Source organism: Pinus tabuliformis, chromosome 5_1 (genome assembly GCF_031772625.1).
Source record: "Pinus tabuliformis cultivar Carrire ecotype Pingquan chromosome 5_1, CPIR1, whole genome shotgun sequence".
In the NCBI taxonomy this organism is placed as follows: domain Eukaryota; kingdom Viridiplantae; phylum Streptophyta; class Pinopsida; order Pinales; family Pinaceae; genus Pinus; species Pinus tabuliformis.
The window spans coordinates 399,392,196-399,418,067 of record NC_142305.1 but is presented as its reverse complement, the minus strand read 5'-3'; the positions used below and the strand labels follow the sequence as shown (position 1 = coordinate 399,418,067).

The 25,872-nt window shown below is 39.6% G+C and overlaps 1 protein-coding gene across 2 annotated transcripts in view; it reads left to right on the top strand.

Moving 5' to 3' along the window:
• PSL4 (calmodulin-binding protein) overlaps positions 1 to 25,872 on the top strand; it is a 225,626-nt gene that overhangs the window by 65,014 nt on the left and 134,740 nt on the right. Inside the window, exons 6-9 of one of the 2 annotated variants that reach the window (XM_089432255.1) lie at positions 910 to 999; positions 1,485 to 1,574; positions 24,700 to 25,048; positions 25,385 to 25,489. In XM_089432255.1, the coding sequence (XP_089288381.1) occupies positions 910 to 999; positions 1,485 to 1,574; positions 24,700 to 25,048; positions 25,385 to 25,489 (634 nt within the window). The remainder of the gene's footprint in view (positions 1 to 909; positions 1,000 to 1,484; positions 1,575 to 24,699; positions 25,049 to 25,384; positions 25,490 to 25,872) is intronic. The other variant, XM_089432256.1, reaches the window with a different exon arrangement.

Genomic DNA, 25,872 nt, shown 5'->3' with positions numbered 1-25,872 from the left:
CACATGTACAGGTTACACCAATAAGTCCATCAAAGTGAGCTGCACGCAGTCGACATTTTTTCTTTAAGAAGATGAAAAAACAATTTCACACCAAAATCAGTCAAAATAAAGGTAACCACATACATGCAGAAAAAAAGCCAATCTAGACAATACTATATATCATTTTCATGATAACTGATGGAATGTAATCGGATGGTGTAATCTACTATATAAAAGCTCTTTTTCTACCCATTTTTTTAATCGCGAATCATGAGTTATTAAGTGTTTTCTATTAGCTTATTTGCTAAAAGTTATAACATTAAATATGCAGACACTGTCATTTTTCTCTTTCCTAATGTTTGAGGAGGCTCATGTCTGTCATTTCCCAGTTTCTGGCTACTTAGTTTTATAGTTGAGCTGCTGAGAGGTGAAACTGGAGAGATAATATTTATCACATTATTATTTCTTCTCATGTCCTTGTTATTGGAGAACTGTGAACATTTGGTTTTAGCAGTTCTGTCAGGAAGCAGAATGAAAACAGTATACTGAATAACATATAAGAGTATTGATGTAGAATATTGGGATTCCATGGGAATTCAGCTGCTAAAATGTCTTCTTAGATCTAGTGTTTGTAGTATATAGCACGTGCTGAGATATTGTGTACTTGTTTTGAATAATCCTTCTCCTATAGCGTCTCCTAACCAGATTTGATGCCATAGTGGATATGGTTGGAGGTTGAAGCCCTGGTGGCCTATTCCATGCTTCCTACCGCATGCTTTTGAAAGTCTTCTTAACTAACCATGCATAGAGATTGTTTTCTTTTGTGAACATACAGTGGTCTTGATTTTAAAGCTCATTAATTATAATACTATTTTAATTTTGTTTCTGATTTTCAGTGTAAGTGAACTCTTTCTGTGTGTTGTGATACAGGATAGTGATAGTCATGTTCAAGAAACTCAACAAGAAATTCATACAGAAAAAACCAGTGTTGAAACTTCTGAGGACAGCTTAGAGGAAAAGGTAACAAATCTTAATCCTGGTTTTTTAGAAAAGTGCAGATTATGATGATTATCAGCATAAAAATTTCATGACAAAGGAATCAACTAGTAGTATTCCCTTAAATCTAGCACTAATTATGTTTGGTCCAATCTGCTTGTAATTGTACATTTGCCCAAATGCTCAACATTGTTGAGGAATTTCTGACATGTGATCAATTGAAAGGGAAAATATAAATTCTGTTTGAATGTTTGTAAAATATTGCATTAAACGGAAAACTAAATGGATAAGATCTCTGGCTCTGTTGTGCTAGGATTAGCTTTGAATGTACCATACAAGCTTTCATTTTTAAATCATATTATTTACTCTTTTTCTGAATTTTCTTGCTCCATCAATTATGATGGCATGGGAAATCAGTTCAGTTGTTTTAGTATATAAATTATGATGCTATTTTAATTCTCTTTGTTATTTTCAGTGCTATTAAACATTTTCTGTGCATTGTGATACAGGATAGTGACCATCATGTTGAAGAAACTCAGCAGGAAATTCATACAGAAAGCACCAATGGTGAAATTTCCGAGGACAGTTCAGAGGAAAAGGTAACATGTGATCCTATTTTCTTTAAGAAAATCCAGATTATGATGATTTTCATAATTGCTGGTTCTACCCCATGCATCACTGGTTCGATGAAGAATGCAAAATCCTCCACAAACAGCTCCAATTCACCTTCACACACACATACTCATCCTCCCCCTTGCCTCTGTTAAACCTACTGTAAACTCCATTGCAAAAAGCGAATGTTCCTCTCCTAGAGGAGGTGTGAACTTTGCGCAGCCCTCCGCCACTCCTTGAAAGTCTTCCAGCATGTGCTGTTTCCTAGACATCACACCATTTTGCCCGACTTAGATCCCCAGGTCATGTTCTAGCACACAACCTCCCTTTATGACATTCTTGAGCAACCTCCCACCCACATAAGCTCCACTTCCCCTTCATGCCACCTTCACTCTAAGAGAGATATTGGGAGAGTAGCCAGAACTATGAGCACCAACAAAGCATTAGATGAAGAAGCCCTCTAGGCCGAATTACTTAAGCATAGCATTCAATCCCTTGAATCACTTATTGCTTATTTATTTAACCATGTGATATGTTTAGGTTTCTGTCACTCCTAGACAAGTCACGTCATTCGCCCAATTCACAAATTGGGGAGTAGTTTTGATCAGAACAACTATCGGACTATCATGATGGGACATACATTCTTGAAACTTTATGCCACAATTTTGCATTGGTTGCTTTTTGATGATTTGAAGAGTCCTCATCTCAGAGCTAGATGACAGACTAGCTTCTGCCTAAGTTACCAAATGATTGATCACATCTTTACACTCTGAGCCATTATTTAGGAGGTTCGTCATCACTCTTGAAAGTTTACTGTTGTTTTGTAGAATTTGCGAAAGCTTTTTACATAGTGCCATGGGAGGCTTTATTCCAGAGATTTTGCGACATAAACATATCTGAGACTCTCCTAGCGCCATCATGAGATTGTATGTATCAGTTTTGGGATGCCAGAAGATTGCCCATGGACTTTCTAACTTCATTCATAGTATCATTTTGGTAAAGTGGGGATGCCCCCTCTTGCTGGCTCTTTTCCCGATCGATATTGATGAGCTAGTCTTTCCTCGACCTAGGTAAAACCACTGTCATGATCTTCAAAGCATCAAAGCACTTTCTCATACTTTTGAGAGGAAGAGATTGAGATCAACACAACTTATACCTACATGGGGGTCTAGCTCATGGGGCCTCATTTTCGTGTACGGTAAGCCATTCAACTCAGCTCAACAAACGGTATGGGTCCCTAGCTTTCATGAAGAGACAATGCTTCCAAGATCAATTTTGGGACATCTTGTGCCATTTTTGAAGGTGTCTTTCCTTCTCTAGTCGATGATCATCTCCCCATAACATCTTCTTGCTTTTAGGTACTCCTTAGATGTGTCTGCCCGTCTTTTGCTTCCCAGATAGATAATGAATTGGGACATCAGAGAGGACATATATTGAATATATTTTCAGGTCACCTGGACTTCACCTGAGGAGCCCGGATTTGATGTTGTTTTAACTTTTTAGAACACTTTTTGGAGTTGCATGATGGTATCATTCTACCCCCCCCCCCCCGCCCCCCACACATACACACATTGGATGCATTCACTCAAGATTCCTTGGGATAGTGTCTTGTTGGTTCTCATTAATTCCAAGTGGAGATTGATCACCATATCCCACATTCTGATAGATTTTGCCAAATATGCCACCAACAGGAGCTAGAGTTAGAGATGCACCTCATTTTTCAGTGCTTCATATGCTATGAAATCAAAGGATATTATTACTGCCTCTACAGGGACTCAGGAGTCTCGCTCTCTACTTTCTTCCAATATCAAGGTTAGAGATGCCTAGCTCTTTTAATCAATGCTATTTTCAGTCATAGATCACAACTCTTGCATGCTTACCCCACTTGCACAACCTTGGGTGGAATAGGAGGAGTACCTCATACTTCCATTCCCTTCCATCAGATTGGAACAACAAATGACATGCTGAGTTCCAAAGTACTTCAGACCATAGAGTGGTGAGACCTCAGGTCTCCTCTCAACCTACCCCCTTGGGAGATTGATCGATATGTTTGATATTGGTTCAAAGGTACAAGACCACACCTCTGATCACACATCCTCAAATTGAATAAGGGTTCAACAATAGATCGATCTGGAGCAAGGGATCACTTGCTCATTGGAGTGCCTCTCTTCCCCATCGAAGCAATCTAAGATCTATTCAAAGTTCCTTTTCTTTGACCTTTGAAGGTAGGAGAACTGAACTTCCTCACCCCTACATCCTCCAAGGATCATAAAACTAGATCCCCCTATGGTACTCGAGGACTTATGATAATGAGTTAGTGTGATCCCCATTGCCCCCTGTTGATTTTAGATAACAATGGTATGTTCTATGCTTAAGAGCAATTTTACTTCAATTTTCTTATTAGCCCAATATCAGTATCTAGTTTAGCAATCACATCAACATGATAGTAATATGCAGATAGAACTTAAACAATAACAGTAGAAGACAAGCCAAGACAAGAGGACACAAGATATGGCACTAGCCAGGGACAAACCCCAATGTGGGGAAACCCTTGATCAATTCTTCTTATAATTATTCAAAAGTTCAGCACAGAGAGTGTACAATATACAATTTTCACTTGCCCAATCAAAATGAAATCTAACTAGTCAAACAACAGTAACAGAAAGCCCTAACCAAAAAGTCAACGCTGGTCAACAAGGCAGATTTGACCTCAAAACAGCTCGGTCAAACTTGGTCAACTCAGCCTCCAACAGCTAGTCAAATCAGCCCAAAACAGTCTGAAAAAGTCCAGTCAAATCTGATCAATGAAAGTCAATGCTGCAGAAAACCCTTCTGCAGTCAATGCTAGCCAAACAGTGGTCAAACAACCTCGATTTCTGTGCCCAGAATGCGGCCTACCCAAACAGAGATACCCCACACAAAACCGCAGTCAAAACAGGTCAACGTTGGTCAATGCAAGTCAAAACAACCCTCCTGGAACTTCAGTCAATGCTGGTCAATGCAGCGACAAAAAATCCTTCTCTTCTTCGCACGTGTGGAGAGCTGCCTTTGAAATTCGTACCCCTTCAACGAAGGAGAGATAAGAATGAGTGTGATTGAGATGTCAAAATGAGGAGGAGGCTCCTTGTATTTATATGCAACGTTGAGGTGTAATTTTGATGGCTGGCCGACCTTGACAATTTGTCCATAATCAAAATAAATTCATAATTCCATTTGTACATGTCAAAATGGGATGATCTTTAGATCAATCCTACACTTCTAGGAGAGAGGAATCCAATAAAAATATCAGCTGCCTCATATGAGCTGTCCAAGATGAAGTTTGGCCCTAGTTGCCAAATTTAACACCCCCTCACCATGAGTCATTAGATCTAAGAGACCTTGACCTCATTGACTCCATCTTCAGATATTTCTCTCTCTCCTTAACTAATATTGAGTTGTCCATCCGACTCCAACTCCTTAGACACTTACTTTGTATCACAACTCCTATGATACTGATGTATACACATTATTTTTGGTCTTATCTAAATTTAGTTCTTAGCCTTGTCAAATATGTCTAAATTGGATCAAGATTGAAACTCCAAATTTACTTCTGCCTTCCGCAGTTGGTATGTACAAAATTGAATCCCATGGAATTTCTATACTTCCATACTCAGGCATGCTCCACCTTCCATATGCTCCTCCAATGGTTTCCACAGTTATGGGCGAAGTACAATCCCATAGAATACAGAACACAAAACTGCCATATGCAATCAGTTCGTTGGAGCATATAAGCTCAGTTTTGACAAAAAAAATTATAAATATATTTATTAATACTTGAATGATTGGATGGATTTTACATAGAGTGACCCCTGGCTTATATATAGCCTAGGGTGCCTTTTCATGGAAGGGCATGATCTTCTGATCGTGTCCCTTCCCCAATTAACTACAGTTACATAAAATCATATTACAACTTTTACATAACCTTGCCTTCCTCTCGAAAAGATGCTTTGTCCTCAAAGCATACGTAATGACAAGTGTTCTTGATGAAACGCATTTGTCTCCTAGGAGGGTTCTTCTTCCGGTAGGTCTTTCCACTTAATCAGGTAAACTCTTTCCTTGTACCGCATAATATTGTTTTTCCATTGAAATTTTGAATTTTGAAGAAGGTTATTGATTATAGCACTTGTTTTTGGGTCTTTTGCATGCTCACTTCGAATTCTATTAAGCCATTATGGAACTACAACCGAAATTGCAACTATTGATGGCTCTTCTTTTCTAGACACAGCATCTACTACTACGTTGTCTTTCCCTTTCTTATGTAATATATCCATGGATCAAGTGTCAGTAATACAATTTGATATATTGGCTCAACGTGTTGACTGCAAAACATATATCCATGGATCAAGTGTCGGTAATACCAAGGAGAGAATGAACCGTCAGAGCACTTCATGTCTAGAACATATCGTGACCATCGGATTGTAAGTTACAAAAGGTACATACTAAAGAAACACACTTTACCTAACTATACACTAGACCAAGTTGTACTTAATTATTTCCTATGTGTTGGAATATCCTAACACTCCTTTTTGGATCAACTTCATCATCTGGTATGAGGATACAATTTGATTATGACGGGGTTGAAACCCATATAACTTGTATTTTTGCCCCTCCCATCTAAGCTTTATAAATTGCTTTTGATGGTTGGCAGATTAATTGCTTAGGGTTTGTAACCATTGGATCCCTAGGATCACATCCACTCCTAGGGGTATAGTGTAGAACGAAGATTGTAGATTGTAGTCCTTAATCTGCAATTTGATTTTATGACATTTCCCTACTTTTTAAATTTTCTTTTCGTCAGCTACCATCACTTTCATACTGGGTGTTGCCGCCATATCTGAGTATCTATTAGAACCATTAAATTTCTCTTTTTGATATGTTCTTTTAACTATAACGTCTGGGGCTAAGATATATCTGTCATGGCTGATAATGACACTTGCGGAATATTCTCTCTATCTGATTTTGGAGAAAATTGCGGAGAATCTTCAACTTCTTCTATGTCTGATTCTTCACTATATGAATCATTGGTTGCTTCACACACGTCTTGGTATCTTTTCCTTTAACAAATTTATGTTCAGAATCCCATTTTTCGCCACAACGTTTGCACTTACCTCCTTTCATTCTTTGCATTTCCAAATTAGTTTTTCCTCCTTCACGTAGTTGGTGGAACATACTTTGTATTATCCATGTTAGCAATTTGGGGAAATCTTTGTGTCGAATATACTCTTTCAACTTTTGGCATCTGTATTCTTTCGAGCTTCTTTTCTGCAACTTTTTCTTTCTGTCTTGCTTCTTCTATAGAGGTGATATCATGGAGCTTAAGCTCATCTTGGAGGTGTGGTTTGAGTCCCGTAATGTATGATTGGATAAGGTGAGTTTTTGATAACCTAGGTACTCGTGTAGCCAAAGTTTTCCATTCTCTAGTGTATTCGTCCACATCTCGTTTTTGTTGCAGCATGGTGAGTGTTGAGAAGCACTCTTCTTCTTTGACACCTTGGTACCTCTTTAAGGATGCATTTTTAAATTTTGTCCAACTTATAACCTATGTCGTTTTCTTCCACCACATATACCAATTATATACTTCTCCTTCCATTTGCATGGATGCATGCCTGATTTTTTCATCGTCATTGTCAATATTGTAAATTTCGAAATATTTTTCCACTTTATTGAACCATGCAACACTGAATTTCTCGTTACTATCAAATTTGAAGATCTCAAGTTTTGCTCTTTGTTGATATGTAGAAATTGTTGGGATGAAGAAAGGGTATTGATTCGAGAGCTGCATATTTGGGTATTGATTCAAGAGTTGCATATTTTGAAAATTCGTGTTACTAATTTATTGATTGGGAATGGAAGATGCTTTTGGAGATTTTGGGGTATGATGTTACTTTGCTGAATTTGATGTATTTGAATGATCTTGGTGACACTGTTGAGTAGATTTTTTATTCTGGGGTAGTTGATCAGGTGTAATTTTCAATTTTTCACAAATAGAGTTCAACGCCGCCATTGCTTCATTATGAGCTATTATTGCTGCATCATGATATCGATCTATGTTATTTGAAAGGATTGCATGATCTCCTTTAAATTTTTTATGATTATGCTTGAGTTGATTCTCTATTCTCTTCGTTGTGTCCTGGAGTTCCTTGTTTTCTTTAGCATGTATGGTAACCTTATTCTCAAGATCTATCAAATTTTTATTAAAATCAACCATCGTCATTGATGACGACATTGATTGAGTGTGTGGTGGAGTGTATTTATCTAGCTTAACTCGATTTTTTTTTTTTTTTAATTATTATTATTATTTTTTTAATTTCTGTAATAATTTAGCAATAATATATATATATATATATTAAATTATATAATTAATTAATATTTACAATCTTTTTATATAATTATTACGTAATTTATAACTTGTATATGTATATATATATATAAGTTAAATTATGGTGGCTAATGGCGGACAGATTGGAATGGGGTGTTGGATGAGGGGGGATAGGATCATCGATTGGGGAATACAAGTTGACCACAACCACAATACGAGCGGTTTATGGGGGGGACAAGGAATCAATGGGACACGAGGGTCATATGGGGTTGGAAAATAGAATAGTGGGGAAGGAGGTGTCAAGAAGAAATATCCCAATTATATGAAGATGGTGACGTGTTTGGAGCGAACGTGAGGTGGATATAATAAGAGAAAGTGTTAGAATTTGTCGGCTAGATCGCGTTCAGTGGCGAACGAAGGAAAGATCACATTTAGTGGCGGACGAATGTAGGGGAGAGGCAGTGTTCACGACGGAAAGGAACAACGAAATGTCTGTTTGTCGTAGGGTGTCAACCATAGGGTTGAGCAACCTACAACAACGGATGCAGATGGTGAATAAGAAGACATAAAGACGACGACAGAGTGGCTTCACAACACTGGTTCATAGCGGATGGGGCAGATGGAAGAACACCACGTAGGGAAACGCCAAAGGTTTGCAGAGTTGAAGACAACACGCATACGGTGGCTCTGATACCAAATGGAACATATAAGCTTAGTTTTGACAGGAAAAGATATAAATATACTTATTAATACTTGAATGATTTGATGAATTTTACATAGAGGGCCAGTGGCTTATATATAGCCTAGGGTGCCTTTTCATGGAAGGGCATGATCTTCTGATCGTGTCCCTTCCCTAATTAACTTCAGTTACATAAAATCATATTACAATTTTTACATAACATTCGTATAGTGCTTCAAAATTATCAATACAATTTTGGAAAGGGAGCACTTTTTTCTTGTCCTTGAAACCTTGAGGAAGAGCAATGAGTTCACAATTAAGGAGTCCGTTCACAGGGTTACAACGTTCATACTCTCGGTCATCTGTGTCATTAGAGTCAACTGCCCACCAGGAATGTTCTGAATTTTTCCAGTAGCAAACATTTTTAGATTGATTGGCGCCCCAGAAATAGTGAAATAGTTGATGATCAAGATTGACATCTGTTTCTGCTCCTGCGTCTGCCCTATCTCCTTCCTTGGGGCTTGGCTAGTGGCTGTAAGAGAGCTTTGTGTTGCCCCAAGTCCAAGTAATGAAGAAAATTTCACCCATGAAAGGATATCATGTTCCATACTCTTACCTGCCATTCTGATAACCTTGCTGTTCACCCAGTCACTGCCACTGTTACTAAAGCTGGCAGTCAAGAATTCCACATTTTCACTGACTTCAGAGATACTTAATGCTGCTTTCCTCAGCGTGTTAGCGTCACACAAGACCTGTGCTTCGGCTTCTAACATATCCTGATTATAAAGAGTACTTTATCTTGAAGCCCAGTGTTGGGAAAACAACAGTACTTATTACTAAAATTGAATAGACAGTCATAACTAGAGTGGTCATGTAGGGTTGTGATGTGCTTACTTAGTTCACCAGCCTTCGGCAAGGATTCAGTTAAGGCCACATGTCTCTCAACACAATCCTTGAATGTTTTTGAATCATGATCTTCCAGCCTCCTGTAAAATTCATTTGTAGACTTACTTTTCCTTGCTCCGGGGTAATCGAAGTGTCTCCTCCCGTTTTTGGTGTTCTCATCGTGCCGTGCCAATCCTACAGGGGTGCACTTGAGTTTGTTGTGCTGGCATATTATGCATCGCTTCACGTGCCTCAACACATCATCTATTGAGGTCCTTCTAAGGAATCCTTTGTCTGATATGCCTGTATGTCTCGAAGAGTCCTTGGTGTCTTGCCAACTGTGGGTCACATACAGTGTTCAAAATTTCGCACTTGAGTGTAGAATTAGGAGTTAGATATATCCTGTCCTTATAGAAAATGACTTCATCCTCTATCCTGTACCTTTCATCTAGGACGAGACCGTCCTTCAATTCCCAATCAAATATATTTTTTGAATATTCTACCAGGAGGTGGGCTTTCCAATCTATGCTGATATTCCTTAGCGAGCAAGTGGCTGGTATCTTGGACAGTGCACTAGCGTCCAAGTTCTTCTTAGAACCAAAATATTGTTGGCTGCTGCTTTCTGGTTCCTGGTTTGTGATTAAATATTCTGTCATGCAATCTCCATGATTATATACTACCTCCATTTGCTTGGCTGATACAGTTTGAGGGCCCCCATTGGACATACCTCTCAACACTACCTTGCTGCCATTTGAGTCCTGAAATTCCATTTTTATCACCTGGTTAATTCATTGTGGTACCTTTGTCATGATTTTATACATATGTTCTAATGTTATACTTATGTAGGTTTCTTTCTTTGTATTATTTTCGACATTTTCTAGTTGTGTTGGCATTCCCACATTGTATTCATATTGGTTTTACTCTTCAGTTCTGTTGACGTATTTTTGTGGTCATTTGTGAGATGTTAATAAAATCATCTTATCTTATCTAAGCCATAAGGTAATGACTATTTTCCTTTAATCACCATAGAAACCTATTGTCAAACACCTTGATTATGTTAAATATCCTAATACCGGACCATGTTTATTTTCTCGCAACAATTATTTATTCCTAGAAGTTTATTTTTGTTAAATTATGGTATGTTCTATGCTTAGAGCAATTTACTTCAATTTCTTCTTATTAGCCCAATGTCAATTCTCAGTATAGCAATCACATTAACAAATAAGTAAAATGTTGATAGAACATAACCAAAATCGACAGAAGACAAGCCAAGACAAGAGACACAAGATGTGGTGGCTAGCTAGGGACAATCCCAATGAGGGGAAACCCTTTGATCAATTCTTCTATATTCTTCAATAATTCAGCAGAGAGAGAGAGAGAGATAGTACGATATCACAAATCTGATATTTTTATATCAGAAATAATATATCAGCAACCAGCAAAGTCAAAGATGGTCAAACAGCGCCAATTTGACCTCAAGTCAACCTTGAAGAATTCGGTCTTCAACAGAAAAGATAGGCAGCTCAAAACAGCCCTTGGTCAACAGTCAAACAGCAGTCAATGAACAGTACAGCCTGCGGTCAGCCCTGACCAGTCAACGCTGGTCAACATTTGGTCAACATGGCACCCAAAATAGAAATGTGCAGTTCAGATTTGGTCAACGCAATTCCCAGCAGCTCGGTCAACGATCATCAGCCCTGCACCTTGGTCAACACAGCGCTAAAAAAAGAAATCCGTCCTCCTTCTAGCACGTGTGAGAGATCAGCTGCTCCTACGCTTTCCCAATCAGATTAGGAGAGAGAAGAATGAGATGATTGACAAATTGTCAAGTATTACAAATAAATTCATATCTCCATAAATACATGCTGGAATCGGATGATCGTTAGATCAATCCTACACCTCTCGACAAGAGGAATCCAAGAAAAATATCCGCTGCCATAAATAAGATGACCCACATGGAGTTTGGACCTAGTTGTCAATTTTAACACTCCCTCTCAACGAGGGAGAACTCCATCTGCTAATCCATCTAACTGTGGGTACTATCTCTGCAATCAAATGCATTGCCTTGCACTGCTCGGCTCGGCTGTGCTCTGCTTTGCTAAACTATGAAGAAGAAGAAATGATCGAGGATGTATCACTCCACTGACCCGAAGTCAGTCCCAGATAAAAGAGATTGCTCAATAGCACTCTTACTGATCCGAAGTTAGTTCCAAAGAGTGTCATACCACTCTTGCTGATCCCAGATCAGTTCCAAGAGAGAGTAAGCTATATTACTCTAATTGACCCGAAGTCAGTTCCAATTGATCTCAGATCAATGTCGGTCATCCTAGCACAGGGAGTATGGTAGATACAAGATGCGTCCATCGGTACTACTATGGTCCCTATCCTCATTTCCTTGCTCATTGGCCAAATGAGAGGTACTTCCCATGAGTCCCTGACTGCATGGGTAGGATGCCTTGACAGGAGAAGAATGAATCGCTCATCCTGCTTACAAGTCGCCACTGGGTATCACAGGGGAAGGCTGAACCATTCACCCTATACACAACACACCACTAGGGGAGGGTGAGTCCCCCTATGGTCGCTCGTCACTCCAAGAAGTACCCCAAGCCCCTCGGAGCTCCCAAAGCTCAATGCATGCGTCATACATGACCCTCATAAGAGGGTCTCTCAACGACTCCTAGTCGTTCTCAGAAAGTCAAGAATTTGACCTTTCCCAAGGGCTTCGTTAGAATGTCGACGACCTGTTCATCTGTACCGATATGATGGAGCCTTATTGCTCCTCGTTGTACCTATCCCAGATAAAGTGGTACTTGATATCGATATGCTTGGAGCGATCATGGAATACGGGATTCTCAGATAAACGAATCCCACTCTGGTTGTCGCAAAGGATCACGATAGTATCCAATGTATGTCCAAACAACTCACTGAAGAGCTTCCTCAACCAGACAGTCTCACAGGAGGCCATACTCGCAGTAATGTACTCTGCTTTAGTTAGTGCATCAGAACTTTTATTAACCATATGAACAATAAAACAGAATAGATCTTCACACACAAGAAGCACACATGAACACCATGATGTAAGGTGGAAACCCAATGTGGGTGAAAACCACCTGTTGCAAGGCGTCTCTATTTTCTTTTAATAAGAAACTTCTTTTTACAATATTTCTGTATTGGTGCAGTCTTATACCAATACACAGACTTCTACCTGTAGAAGGCTACAACCTTCTCTCGTTCTCCAGCTTCTCCTGGAAGGGAGCTACAACCCCCTTAGCTCTTGTACTAGCCGATCCTTTTACTAGTACATAGGTGTCGGCCTACTGAATGCTTCACTCGTTTTCCAGCTGCTAGTGGAAGGGAGCTACCACCCCCTTAGCTCTTGTAGTAGCTGATGTACTAGTATGTAGGTGCCGACCTACAGAAGGCTACAACCTTCTCTTTCTTCCTCCAGGTACCACGTTTCATAAATTTTCAGACTGGATACTCATGGAACACATCATCATAATCTGAAGGCCACGTTTCATCCAATTTTCATACTGGACCCATCAATATCATTGAAGCACACAATCAATCAACACTAGCATCATCAATCTCTGAATCACCCAATACTGAATCACTGAAACCCTGTCAACAAACTTGCAGTCACCAGAACACAGAACAGAACCCAGAATTTTGCAACAATGTTCAAATATAACTGTATCATAAAAAATCATGCATTAGAGTGCATATGCTACTTGGAAGAGCCGAACCAGCGTGTATACGCAACTTCACCAAAGCGAACCAGCCTATATGTCATTAATTACTTATGTCTTCGCTGCACTTCCTGACTTCAGACATAACCAGATCATCACATATACAAGGATAATACGCATGTTAGCAACCAGATTTAGTCGATCAGATCACATAAAGATAAGTCATTATGATCTTGATCCATTATAGATCTCATCCATCAACATTGAAGCTAAACATAATCAACCAATCTGAATATGCAGAATACTGACACCAGTAAATAGTCACCAGAACTCAGACTTTGCATCAACTACCAGAACCACCTGTAACTTCAAATATCATAGTGTATATGGTATACACTACTTAGATGTATATAACCTGCGTATGTACGCGCTTTTATCAAAGTCAACCAGCGTATACATCTGTAAATATTCATTCATGAGTTGCAGCTATTTCAAACTTAAGTTATACCCAGATCAGAACATTACATGCATCAGTATACAGATCTAGAATAAGCATAATCAAACCATATAGAGATGATTCATTCCAAACCATTTGATCCCGATCTATCCTTAGATCTTGTTCTCCATCAATCGCTGAGATTCCTCCTTAGCTCAGATCAAGCAAAGCATCATGAACCCATAACCTGCATACTGGATCTTATACTTCATCAGATATTCAAGACTTTCTAAGCGCCTTTGCCCAATGATCTTCTTCTCCTTTTATAGTCTTAGGCCTTACTCAATACCATGGTCCAAAACCATAGAGAATCAATACCATGGACCTAATTCTCGGGTTCAACATTGCGGACGAGATATCATGGTCCAAAACCATAGGTCCAAATACCAAGGACTAAATACCACGGACCCAAAACTTAGTTTTCTGACATGTACGTGCCTTTCCTTGCGTGAAAGTGCGTGTGTAGGATATACGCGCCTTTGTATATAGCGATCCTGCGTGTATACACTACTTGGTACAGCGAAGTTGCGTATATACGCAACTTGGTATATAGTGAACCTGCGTGTGTACACGACTTGGTATATAGTGAACCTGTGTATGTACACGACTTGGTATATAGTGAACCTGTGTATATACTTTTCTTTCTTCATTCTTTATAGTCTGATCATCAATCCTTTGCTACTGACCTGCTGCACTATGATCTGTCATCTGTGTTGAGATTGCAACAAGATGATGGAGCTTAGTGAAAAGAGTCGCCTTCACTAAGTGGGCCCGCAGGCTATTTTTGGCGCAAGTCTATTTTTAGACATATGGATCATGTCTATGTTTATGGATGATTGATCAAGTTGGGAAAAATAGATGGACTTCTATTTTTGATGAAAGTGTGAGTGATCAAGTCTATTTTTAGACTGGCTGTCAAAAATAGAAAAGTCAAATATTATTATCTCACAATAATATTTGGACTATAAACTTAATCTTATTCTCTTGGAGCACTTCAGTTTGAGCTACGGAAGTGGCACATGCAGCTGTCAGAAGGAAATTCGTTTTTCTTATGAGTCAGTTGAGTTGTTGCATGCATGACTTCCGTTAGAACTCAAGTGAGTTGAGTTTAGTGGACTGGAGGTACAGTTGATGGAGTTGTGTTCAGTTTAACTTAGTTAAACTGGTTGTAGTTAGTCTAACTGCAGATAGACTAATGATGAGTTGTTAAACTAATTATTAACTCATAATACAACTAAAGAATACATCAGTTAACTCAGTTGCATGTCAGTGCATGTTCAGTTCAACAGGGACAGGTGGTAGAGAATCAGATTGCTATCAGTTGTGACTATAGTTGTGCACCAGATCTTGCACAATCAAAGGATTGAGTATGCCAATGAGTTTACTCACGTATTTGGCCCGCATTTTAGCCTTTGCTCACGTCCACAAAGAGTGAGTGACTATTTTGCAGGTGAAAATCGAGTTTGGGAAGCAAATTCTCATCAGTTCTTGAGCAGGTATTGAGCAGTGGAGGCAGGCAAGCAGTGGAAGAGATTTGGAGATCAGATCTGAGCTGTATTGTGTGTAACAGAGGTGGAGATACCTGTGAGAAGTATTATGCTGTGTAATGTTACATGACTCAATCATTAATATACAGATAGTGTGGGGTTTTTAGCGAGATGCTTTCCCCGTGATACATACTGTGTTAATGTGTGAATGCTCTTGATGTTTTATTGTTATTGATGCTGCTATATTCTTGATCAACGTAGAGGAGCTTATGTATTGTGTATGTTTTCCGCATTAGTACATGATCAGGATAATCTCCATTGAATATGTGTTAAATTATTCAAAATTTCTACAATCTGTGTGAGTTGCCATCAAGGACAACACTTGTATCATAATGCCTCACAGGAGGCCATACTCGCAGTAATGTACTGTGCCTCAGCGGTGCTCAAAGCCACCGACTTCTGCTTCTTGCTTATTCAGGAGATCGAGGCGGAACCCAAAGAGAAACAACACCTGGAAGTGCTCTTTCAGTCCCCCACACTGCCTGCCCAATCAACATCGAAATATCCATGCAACCTCACATCTCCGGTAGTGTATCTCAGTCCATGAGTGATTGTGCCCTGAAGATATCTCAGAATATTCTTGGCACCAATCCGATGTGAGTGATGAGGCTCAACAATATATTGGCTCAACGTGTTGACAACAAAACATATATCTGGATGGGAGTTCACCAAGAACATCAATGTGCCTGTGAGTTGACGATACTCAAAAGCATTTCCCAACATGGGTCGGCAACACTACCCCATAACTTCTTCAAGTTAAGCTCCATCAGGGTAGTCACGAGCTTGCAGTCCACCATACCAAATCTTTACAATATCTTCACCTCGTATTTTCCTTGAGATAGGAAAATATCTCCTGGCTTCTGCTAGATCTCCAGCCCTAGGAAATAGTGCATCAGTCTTAGGTCCTTCATCTCAAAATCGGAAGCCAACTCCCTCTTACAATTGTGAATGAGAGGGTCTGCACCTGTTAGGAAGAGGTCGTCAACATACACCACCAGTATGAGAGGCTTATCATCCTCAACCTTAAAGTAAAGGTTTGGATCGGCTTCACTCCTAGTGAATCCCAGCTTCATCAAGTAGCTATCGATCCTCTCATACTAAGCTCGAGGTGCTTGCTTCAGCCCATAGAAAGCTTTCTTCAACCTGCATACGTGAGATTCCTGATTATGAATCTCAAACCCCTCGGGTTGTTCCACATAGACTTCCTCTTTATTCGAACCATGCAAGAACGCGGTTTTGACATCCATCTGATGTAGGTTCCAACCTTGCAAAGCAGCAAGGGCTATGATCAAGCGGATGGTGGTGTTTTGGGCAACAGGTGCAAATATCTCGTCATAGTCTATACCTTCCTTTTGAGAAAAGCCTTGAGCAACAAAGCGAGCCTTATATTTTTCAACACTCCCATCAATTCCATGCAGTATTTTGTAAAGCCACTTTGAGGTGACCACTGTTTTGTCCTGGGGTCTGGGGACCACATCCTAGACGTTGTTTTTCATGATGAACTCGTAGTCCTCATTCATAACATCCTTCCATACTTGATGCTTCACGACTTCTTCGAATGATGAAGGCTCATTTTGAATGATGGTGCTAAAAATGGTCAAGTATCCTTGATATTGGGTCGGCTTCTTACTTTCATGGAAAGTCCTTCTGGGTGTAATGTGTCCTTTAGCATCATCAAGTGTCCCCCTAAGCCACGAGGGCCTCTTCCTAGAAGAGGAAGGTTCTTGCGGAGGGGGATCAATGGGATCCATAGGTTCTTCCACCTTGGGCATCGTCTCATCTTCCTTCTCATTCAGCTTCCTGGTGTCTTCTTTGGTTTTCCTTAGAATAGGAAGATTCTCAACCTTGCTAAGAGCCATATCTTCATCAAAGGTGACATCATGACTAATCTCGAATTCCCTTTGACCAGCCACAGATTCTATAGCCCTTAGAATTTTCTCTATAACCCACGAAGATTACCTTCTTTCCAGATGCACCCAATTTACTTCTTTTCTCTTTTGGCACGTGAAAATATACGGGACTTCCAAAAATTCTAAAATGAGGGACATCGGGTTTCTTACTAGTGAACATCTATTTGAGAGTCTTGGAATTCAATGCTTGATGAGGACATCGGTTTTGAACATATACGGCGATATTCACAGTGTCAGCCCATAGAAACTTCAAAAGCCTTTGATCATGGAGCATGGCACGAACAACATCCACAATCATATGATTCTTCCTTTCCGCCACACCATTCTGCTCATGAGCGTATTGTGTTGTGTTCTCCCTCTTAATGCCAACCTCTTTGCAAAAGTCACGGAACTCATTGGACTCATACTCGGTCCCATTATCAGTCCTTAAGATCTTGATCGTCTTCTCGATTTGATTCTCGATCAAGGCTTTGAAGCGACGAAACCAGGAGAACGCTTCATCCTTCTTTTTCAAGAAGTATATCCACGTCTTGCGAGAATAGTCATCTGTAAAAGTGAGATAATATAAATATCCTCCCAAGGAGTTCACGAGCATCATACTAGATATGTCGGAGTGAACCAATTGAAAAATATCAGAGGTCTTGCTATTGCTTGAGGGGAATGGGGAATGGGGAATGGTCCCCTTTTAAGCTTTCCTATGGCACATCTCGGACATACACCTTCATGCTCAATTTTAAACTCGGGCATCCCTGTCACCATCTGTCTCACATTAGGTAGAGCCTTATAATGAAGGTGGGCAAACCTCCCATGCCATAGTTCAGACTGTAGAGATGTGTCGCAAGACATGACTCCCAACAGACATCCTCCAACTTGATATAAAGAGTCAACCCGAAACCCAAGAGTAAAAGCATCTTTAAAATTCTTTTTCCACACATGTACCTTGCCATCGATGAAGGCCACCTTGTAGCCTTTGTCTTCCATTGCCGAAATGGACACCAGGACCTTCTTGAGATCGGGGACATATAAGACTTCTTGCAAATGGATCGTGTTACTATGATTTAATTGAAGAGTAACATTCCCTACAACATTTACAGGATAGGTGGAGTTATCTCCAAGAATAATCTCTAAGTTGATCTCCTTCTCTATCAGATTAGAGAGAGCTTCCTTGTAACTAGTGAAATGCCTTGAGGCACCATTATCAAGAAGCCAATTGCCCAACGAGTCCAGAGGAGAGGTAGTAGAGAGGGCCGATATCAGATAATATTCATCTTGCTTATTGTTAACATCATTTGATTCATACCTAGAGTTCCTTGCTTTCTTGGAGGGTTGACCACTTCCTTGATTTCCAACATTCCTCTTTCCTTTGCCATTGAACCTGCCATTCCTTTGATTGTGGTTGGAGTTGCCTCGGGAGTGATTTTGATCATCGTCATGAGATGTGTCCTTCCTATTTGGACACTCCCTCGCATAGTGGCCAAATTTATTGCAAGCGAAGCATCTTCCCTTCCTTCCACCTTTTGATCCAGCCTTTCCTTTGAATTTAGACCCAAAATTATTTCTCCTTTTAGCATGAGAGGAGAAAGCAGTGGGGTTGCCTTTGAATGAAGGCATTTCTTGCTCTACCATCCTTGTCTCTTCTTGAATGCATCTTGCCATCAATTCCTCAAATCCTGGAATTCGATCATTGTTGAGAAGAGTGGTTCTAAATACATACCATTCAGATGGGAGCCCTCCAAGAGTAGTGATAGTCAGTTCCCTGTCAACAATGACTTCTCCATTCGATAGGAGATCATTTTTGATCTCAGTGATCCTTAAGAAGTAGGATTGAATATCTCGTCTTTACCCTTCTTAAGATCCTTCAGCTTATTCTTGAGGAACAAAACTTGATTTACATTACTAACTTTAAACAAGCTTACCAGTCTATCGTAGATATCCTTGGAGGTGTTCAGCTCGGAAACATAGGCCACGAGACGCTTGTCAATAGAGTCCCGGATGATCTTCTTCGCTTTGACTTCACCCTTTGTGTACTTGTTCCTTGTGGCAGTCGGTGCATTTGATGGAGGCTCCATAATTCTGCCTCTCACATAGTCCAACACTTCCTGCTTTTCCAATGTCAGATCAAGGGACATCTTCCATCTGTGATAGTCAGACTTCTCACAGAGCTTGTCCTCGGCGGGGAAGTGTGATGAGGAACCCATGAAGCCTTTAGACTTTTTCCAAGAGTCTTCGGTGATTGCTCTTGCTCTTGCTTGGGCTTTGTCTTTACCTTAGCTCTGATACCATGTTAAGTTATGGTATGTTCTATGCTTAGAGCAATTTACTTCAATTTCTTTTTATTAGCCCAATGTCAATTCTCAGTATAGCAATCACATTAACATATAAGTAAAATGCTGATAGAACATAAATAAAATCGACAGAATACAAGCCAAGACAAGAGACACAAGATGTGGCGGCTAGCCAGGGACAAACCCCAATGCGGGAAAACCCTTTGATCAATTCTTCTTTATTCTCAAATAATTAAGCAGAGAGAGAGAGAGATAGTACAATACCACAAATCTGATATTTTTATATCAGCAATAATATATCAGCAACCAGCAAAGTCAAAGTTGGTCAAACAACTCCAATTTGACCTCAAGTCAACCTTGAAGAATTCGGTCTTCAACAACAAAGATAGGCAGCTCAAAACAACCTTTGGTCAACTGTCAAACAACAGTGAACGAATAGTACAACTTGCAGTTAGCCCTAACCAGTCAAATCTGGTCAACGTTTGGTCAACGTGGCACCCAAAACAGAAATGCGCAGTTCAGATTTGGTCAACGCAATTCCCAGCAGCTCGGTCAACGGTCATCAGCCCTGCACCTTGGTCAACGCAGCCCTAAAAACAGAAATCCGTCTCTCGTTCTAGCACGTGTGAGAGATGATGTGAAATAATGCCGCAAAGTATCTTTCTTTTATATGAATCGTTGAGGTTAAGCTGGGGGTGTGCCAGACACTTTATCTTGATGGCCGACCTTGACAAATTGTCAAGTATTACAAATAAATTCCTATCTCCATAAATACATGTCGGAATCAGATGATTGTTATATCAATCCTACACCTCTTGACAAGAGGAATCCAAGAAAAATATCAGTTGCCATAAATAAGATGACCCACATGGAGTTTGGCCCTAGTGGCCAATTTTAACAATTTTATTATCCAAATAAATTTTGAATTGTTCAGAAATAAAATCACCGGTATTTTAACTTCTAGAAATTTATATGTAGCTGAAATAAAATTAGAGAGAGATCAATCACACATTACAATAGATAAACACCCATACCATTTCTTCTTAATTAATTAATATTAGGAAAATCAGGGTTTTGACCCAAAATGAAATTACAAGGAAATATGAATTGACTAGAACCTATAACTCGACCCCACTGGAAGAATTCAACTAACGAGAAATTAGCCTCTGAAGAAATTCGACCCACCTCTCATCAACAACTCGACCCTCCGCCTTCCATTCAAACAACCTCTATGCCTTAGGAGATTCGACCATGGAAAATCGACCTCTCCAATAATTCAACCTACTTCTCACTTCACCAATTTAGCCTTGCAATCTCTAGCAATTCAACGTCGTGGAAATGCTCCTGAATCAACTTGCACTCTCTCTTCTGCGCTATAGTCTGGCTAAGCCTTATGCTCTAGAGAAAAAAATGCTCTCTCCCTTGTGTTACTTCATCTCTCCTTTAGGTTTATGTTATAATCTTCATTAAGCCCAAATCCCTAACTTAATCTCCCTTCTAGAAGATCTAGTAGATCAGTGGTTGAGATCATTTCTATGTCACTTAAATAATTTCATTATTTATTTTTAGAATTTGACTTAATAGTCCACAATAGTTAATTGGCTTTTACTATTATATTTGTCCTAAGTTAGATTTAGGATAGAAGACATAAATCTCTTACTCCATCAAGAAAGCACCTAAAGAGGCAATAAATCATCTTCTACATGTTAAGACACCAAGTCTATGCAGAAGACCTTTTGATGTCCTTCATCTCGAACTTCGAAGCAAGATCCTCCTTGCACATTTATATGGGCTTCTCTAATCCCGTGAAGAAAAGTTTGTCAAGATAAAGTACCAAGATGAGTAGCTCACCTTCAAAAAGTACATAGGACAAGTTAGAGTCCGCCTCACATGTGGTGAAGCCCAAACCAAGAAGATATCCATTGATCCTGGCGTACATTGTGCGTGGAGCCTGCTGCAACCAATGAAGGGCCTTCTTCAATTTGCACACATGAGACTCTCTCCCATGCATCTCAAAGCCCTCAGGTTGCTCAATATACACCTCCTCCTCAATCACTTCGTTGAGGAAGGCAATCTTCTCATCCATTTGTTGTATACTCCACTCCATCTATGAAGCAATGGATATGACTGCTCTAATGGATGCCTCTGGTGAGAGGTGCGAATGTCTCCTTATAGTCCACTCCTTCTTGCTGGGAGAAACCTATTGCCACAAACCTCGCTTTGTACTTCTCGACACTGGCATCAACTACATGTTTGATCTTATAGATCCATCAAGAAGTGACCATTGATTTTCCCTCTAGCTTCGGGATTATGTCCCACACATCATTCCTCATGATAGAGCTATACTCCTCCACCATGGCATCCTTCCAGACCTACACATCTGTAGCCTCCTCAATAGTAGAAGGCTCAGAATCACCGATACAACTCATCAAGGTCATGTAACTAGAAAATCTCATTGGTGGTTTACTTTGCCTAAAGGTGTTGCTAGGAGCCTCCACATGCTCCTTGGCATCCCTCAAGGTTTGCTCAACCCATCTCAGTGTCCTCGTAGTAGAGCTCAAAGGAACATCTCCCTCCTCCTTTAGATCTATAGATTATGTCTTTGCTGTTGGTGTTGTTGTTCCATGCTCAACCTTAGAAGCCTCTCACTCTGATCATATAACTCGTCTGGCTCTCTCTCATGAGACCTCCGAAAGTTCATTCCCTCCTCAAATCTGACATCCCGACTGACAATAACTCTCCTTTGTCTTGGAATGTAGACTCAGCAGGCCTTTGAGACCTCATTGTAGCCTACAAATATGCCCCTTGGTGACAAGGGCTCCAACTTAGTCTTTTTCTTCAAGGGAATGTGAACATAAAATAGGCAACCGAATATATGTAGATGACTTACCTCTGGCTTCACTCTTATGAACATTTTCTCAAGGGTCATATCCTCCAACACTCTGTGAGGATTCCTATTCTATAGATACACAACTAAATTGTAGGCCTCTGCACACAGAAACATAAGCAATTCCTGGTCATAAATCATTGCCCTCGTTGCCTTCTTTATTGTCTTTATGGTCTGTGAGCTCCTTCTTGATTCTTGCTAGCTTGCAAAAATCTTGGAACTCATTGGAGGTATACTTGCCCCTATTATCCGACCTCAGCACCTTAGTCCTCTTCCCAGTTTGGTTCTTCAAAAGAACTTTAAATTCCTGAAATCGACCAAAGACCTCACTTTTGGTCTTGAGGAAGTAGACCCAAGTCATCCTTGAAGAATCACCTATGAATGCTGCAAAGTACAATGACCCTGTGATTGGTTCCATTGACATAGGACCACAAATGACAGAATGCACCAAGTCCAATACACCCTTCCAAAGCTGCCATAAGCCTCAACAGATTAGAGTGCTTGTCCTCCAAGTGTATTGCTGTTTTCCAATAATACTAGCAGGCCATCAAATTCTTTGAAAAGGAGAGGTCGCATGCATGGTAAATTAGGCCAAGAGAGGAGGGCATACTTCCCAAGATAGACAACTCAAATAAATCACGTGCAAAGCATTTTAGTGAGGGATTTAAGGCATACGTTCTAGCTGAAATAGGAGGATGAATGGTGAGTGGAAATACCAAGAAATGAAGTGTTATAATGACAGTATGGATATCCTGTAGGCATTGCAAAGTGTGCCCCTGTCCTTGGAATTTGGAAATTTGTGCTCATTAACATGCACATTGCATGCAACATCTCTTTTTAGGCAAGCAACCCCCCTTGCATGCAAATTTCCCTTTTTATCATTTCCAATCTTGAAATTTTCTGAGAGAACAACATGCATACATGGATCACTCCAGTCAACTCAAATTATGGAGATTAATCTAGCTTCTTCTGGATGATGTCATAACTACCCCATGATACGACAACCCTATGTAGTAGGCACTCAAATATCTGTCTAAATAGTTGCCATGTGTCCACATGTGATGAAATTGCCACCTTCCCAACTGACTGCCAAATATATATGCTTTAAAAATAAACATGCCAAAAATAGGAGTGTCATCTCCTAAAAACTGGAGTCTCAAAATATTAAGGCAAATGCTATGGAAACACTCGTTATAAATAGCTTGTCTAAAAATAGGCACTGCTAAAAATAGCAAATGCTCACATGCTACTGAATATTGTTGCCTTACCGGATTTATCTTCCTGTGAGGAACCTGGAATAATGCAAACCCTTTAGCCCTAACTGGTAAAAAAACAGTTCTATAAAAATAGCTGGAATGTTGCAGACAGGGCTCGTTGGGATTGTGAACACTCAAAATAAACATGCACTAAAAATAAGCATGCCAAAAATAGGAGTGTCATCTCCTAAAATAGTAGGAGTCTCAAAATATTAAGGCAAATGCTATTGGAACACTTACTATAAATAGATTCTCTAAAAGTAGGCACTGCTAAAAGTAGCAAATGCTCACATGCTACTGAATATAGCCTTACTGGATTTATCTTCCAGTGAGGAATCTGGAATCAAGCAAACCCTGTTGCCCTAACTGCTAAAAATAACAGTTCTATAAAAATACCTTGAATGTTGCAGACAGGGCTCATTGGGATTGTGAGCACCCAAGAACTGAAAACATGCAGCTCACTCTGCCATGTGGGCCTCAAAATGTTGGCTCTGAGAAAATAGGGGAACTGCCAAAAATAGCAAGTCCTCAGACCCTAATGAAACTTGAAATGTAGAAGGTGCTGACCCATGTGAAGTCCTAGATCTACCTGTAAATGGCACCAACATGATGAAATCAAGCTAGAACTTAATCCTCCATTTCTGCATGCAATCTCAGGGTTAGCAAGTATGGAAAGTCCTTTTCTAAATTAGAGTGTCATCTGCATAAGAATCTGCCTTTCTCTGAAAACTGCATCATTTGTGACATGCAAGACGTAGCACAGATTCAAAATAGTGGGAGAAATATATAAGTCTATAAAAGGTAAACACAGCTAATGCAGGATGGTAGTAAAGCCATGGATAAATTCAAGAAAAAATGGATCTGTTTATTGTGTATTAAATGAAGCATCTTCTGCAGTTCTAAAAATTTCTTATTGGATATAATTTCACTTTGCATTATCAAGCATTTTGCATGTCTGATAGCAACAAACAATCTCATAGTTTCTATAATTTAATGGCAGTAGATCAGTAGTATAAATGCAAGAACAATATGCAATATTCTATTTCGTTGTATTGTGATCAGAGTTGGTGATGAAGGTTGTTAGAATATCATCGCTGAATGCTTAATTATAATAATACAGGAAAATAAAGAGTCAGATGAGACAGAAGGGCTTTCAAGAGAAGAATTAGGTCGTCTTGTAGCTTCTCGTTGGACAGGGCAAGAAGTAGACCAGCAAGTGAAAGACAGTACAAATGACCATTCTGATCAGGAAGAACTTGATGCAAAGTTGGATACAGAAGAAAACCAGCAACATGATGAGTATGATGAGTATTCTGCTGAAGATGAAGAAGTAGAAAACAGGAGTGAGGAAGAGGATGAGGAAGAGGAAGAAGACGATGGATCAGAAAGCAAAACTGATGACGAGGATGAAGAAGATATTGAGCACAATGAGAGCGGCCAGGATTACTTAGAGTCAATGGATACTCCAGGTCCATATGAGTAATATTTCCAATATGTTTCTTTGTCATGCCATAACCTTCTTGTTGAAATATTTGCTTTCTGAATGCAATAAATTCTGTTAATCAATTTCGAAATGGACTTAACATGGATACATTTATTATTTATTTAGAAAGGTTAAATATATAGGTCAATGGATATCATAATGCATTTTCAAATGATTGATATGGGTCTTTATTGAATGGATTTGGGCCTTTGTTGTAACTTGTTTTTCCTATAGAATTGGGAATATACAGGTAGCTATATTCATGCCATTTTTGAAACTTACTTTTGAATCCTCATGACTTTTCTCTTGTTTGAGTTTTAAGGTCTGTCAACTTCTACTGGCCTATCATGGTGGGGTAAACTTCAGCAAGGTTTTCAATCCATTCTGAGACGAGTTAAGCTATCAAGTGTTCAAGTTGACATGTCAGGTACATTAAAGTTGCACATACACATGCAGAATAGAGTTCTTGCAGAAATTGAAATTCAAATGGAAATGTGTTAATATCCACTAAAGACCCAAATAGGTAAAAGCGATTAGTGACTACAACCAACAATAATAGCCAAACAAAAAAGGGTTTAAAACACTCATAAAATGGAATTTATATTAAAAATAAGTAGGAGAGCAGCATGAGATGATGACGTAAGCACAGGTGTACAAGTAGGTAATATTAAGATGGAAAACCCTAGAAACTGGAGGGGAGCCAATAAAGAAGCATAGCCTGAACAAAGATGTAGTTGTCACAAGGATAGGAGGGAGTTAGCCCTGCTCATTATCCAAATCACTAGTGAAGAGAGAAAGGGGATATTTGAT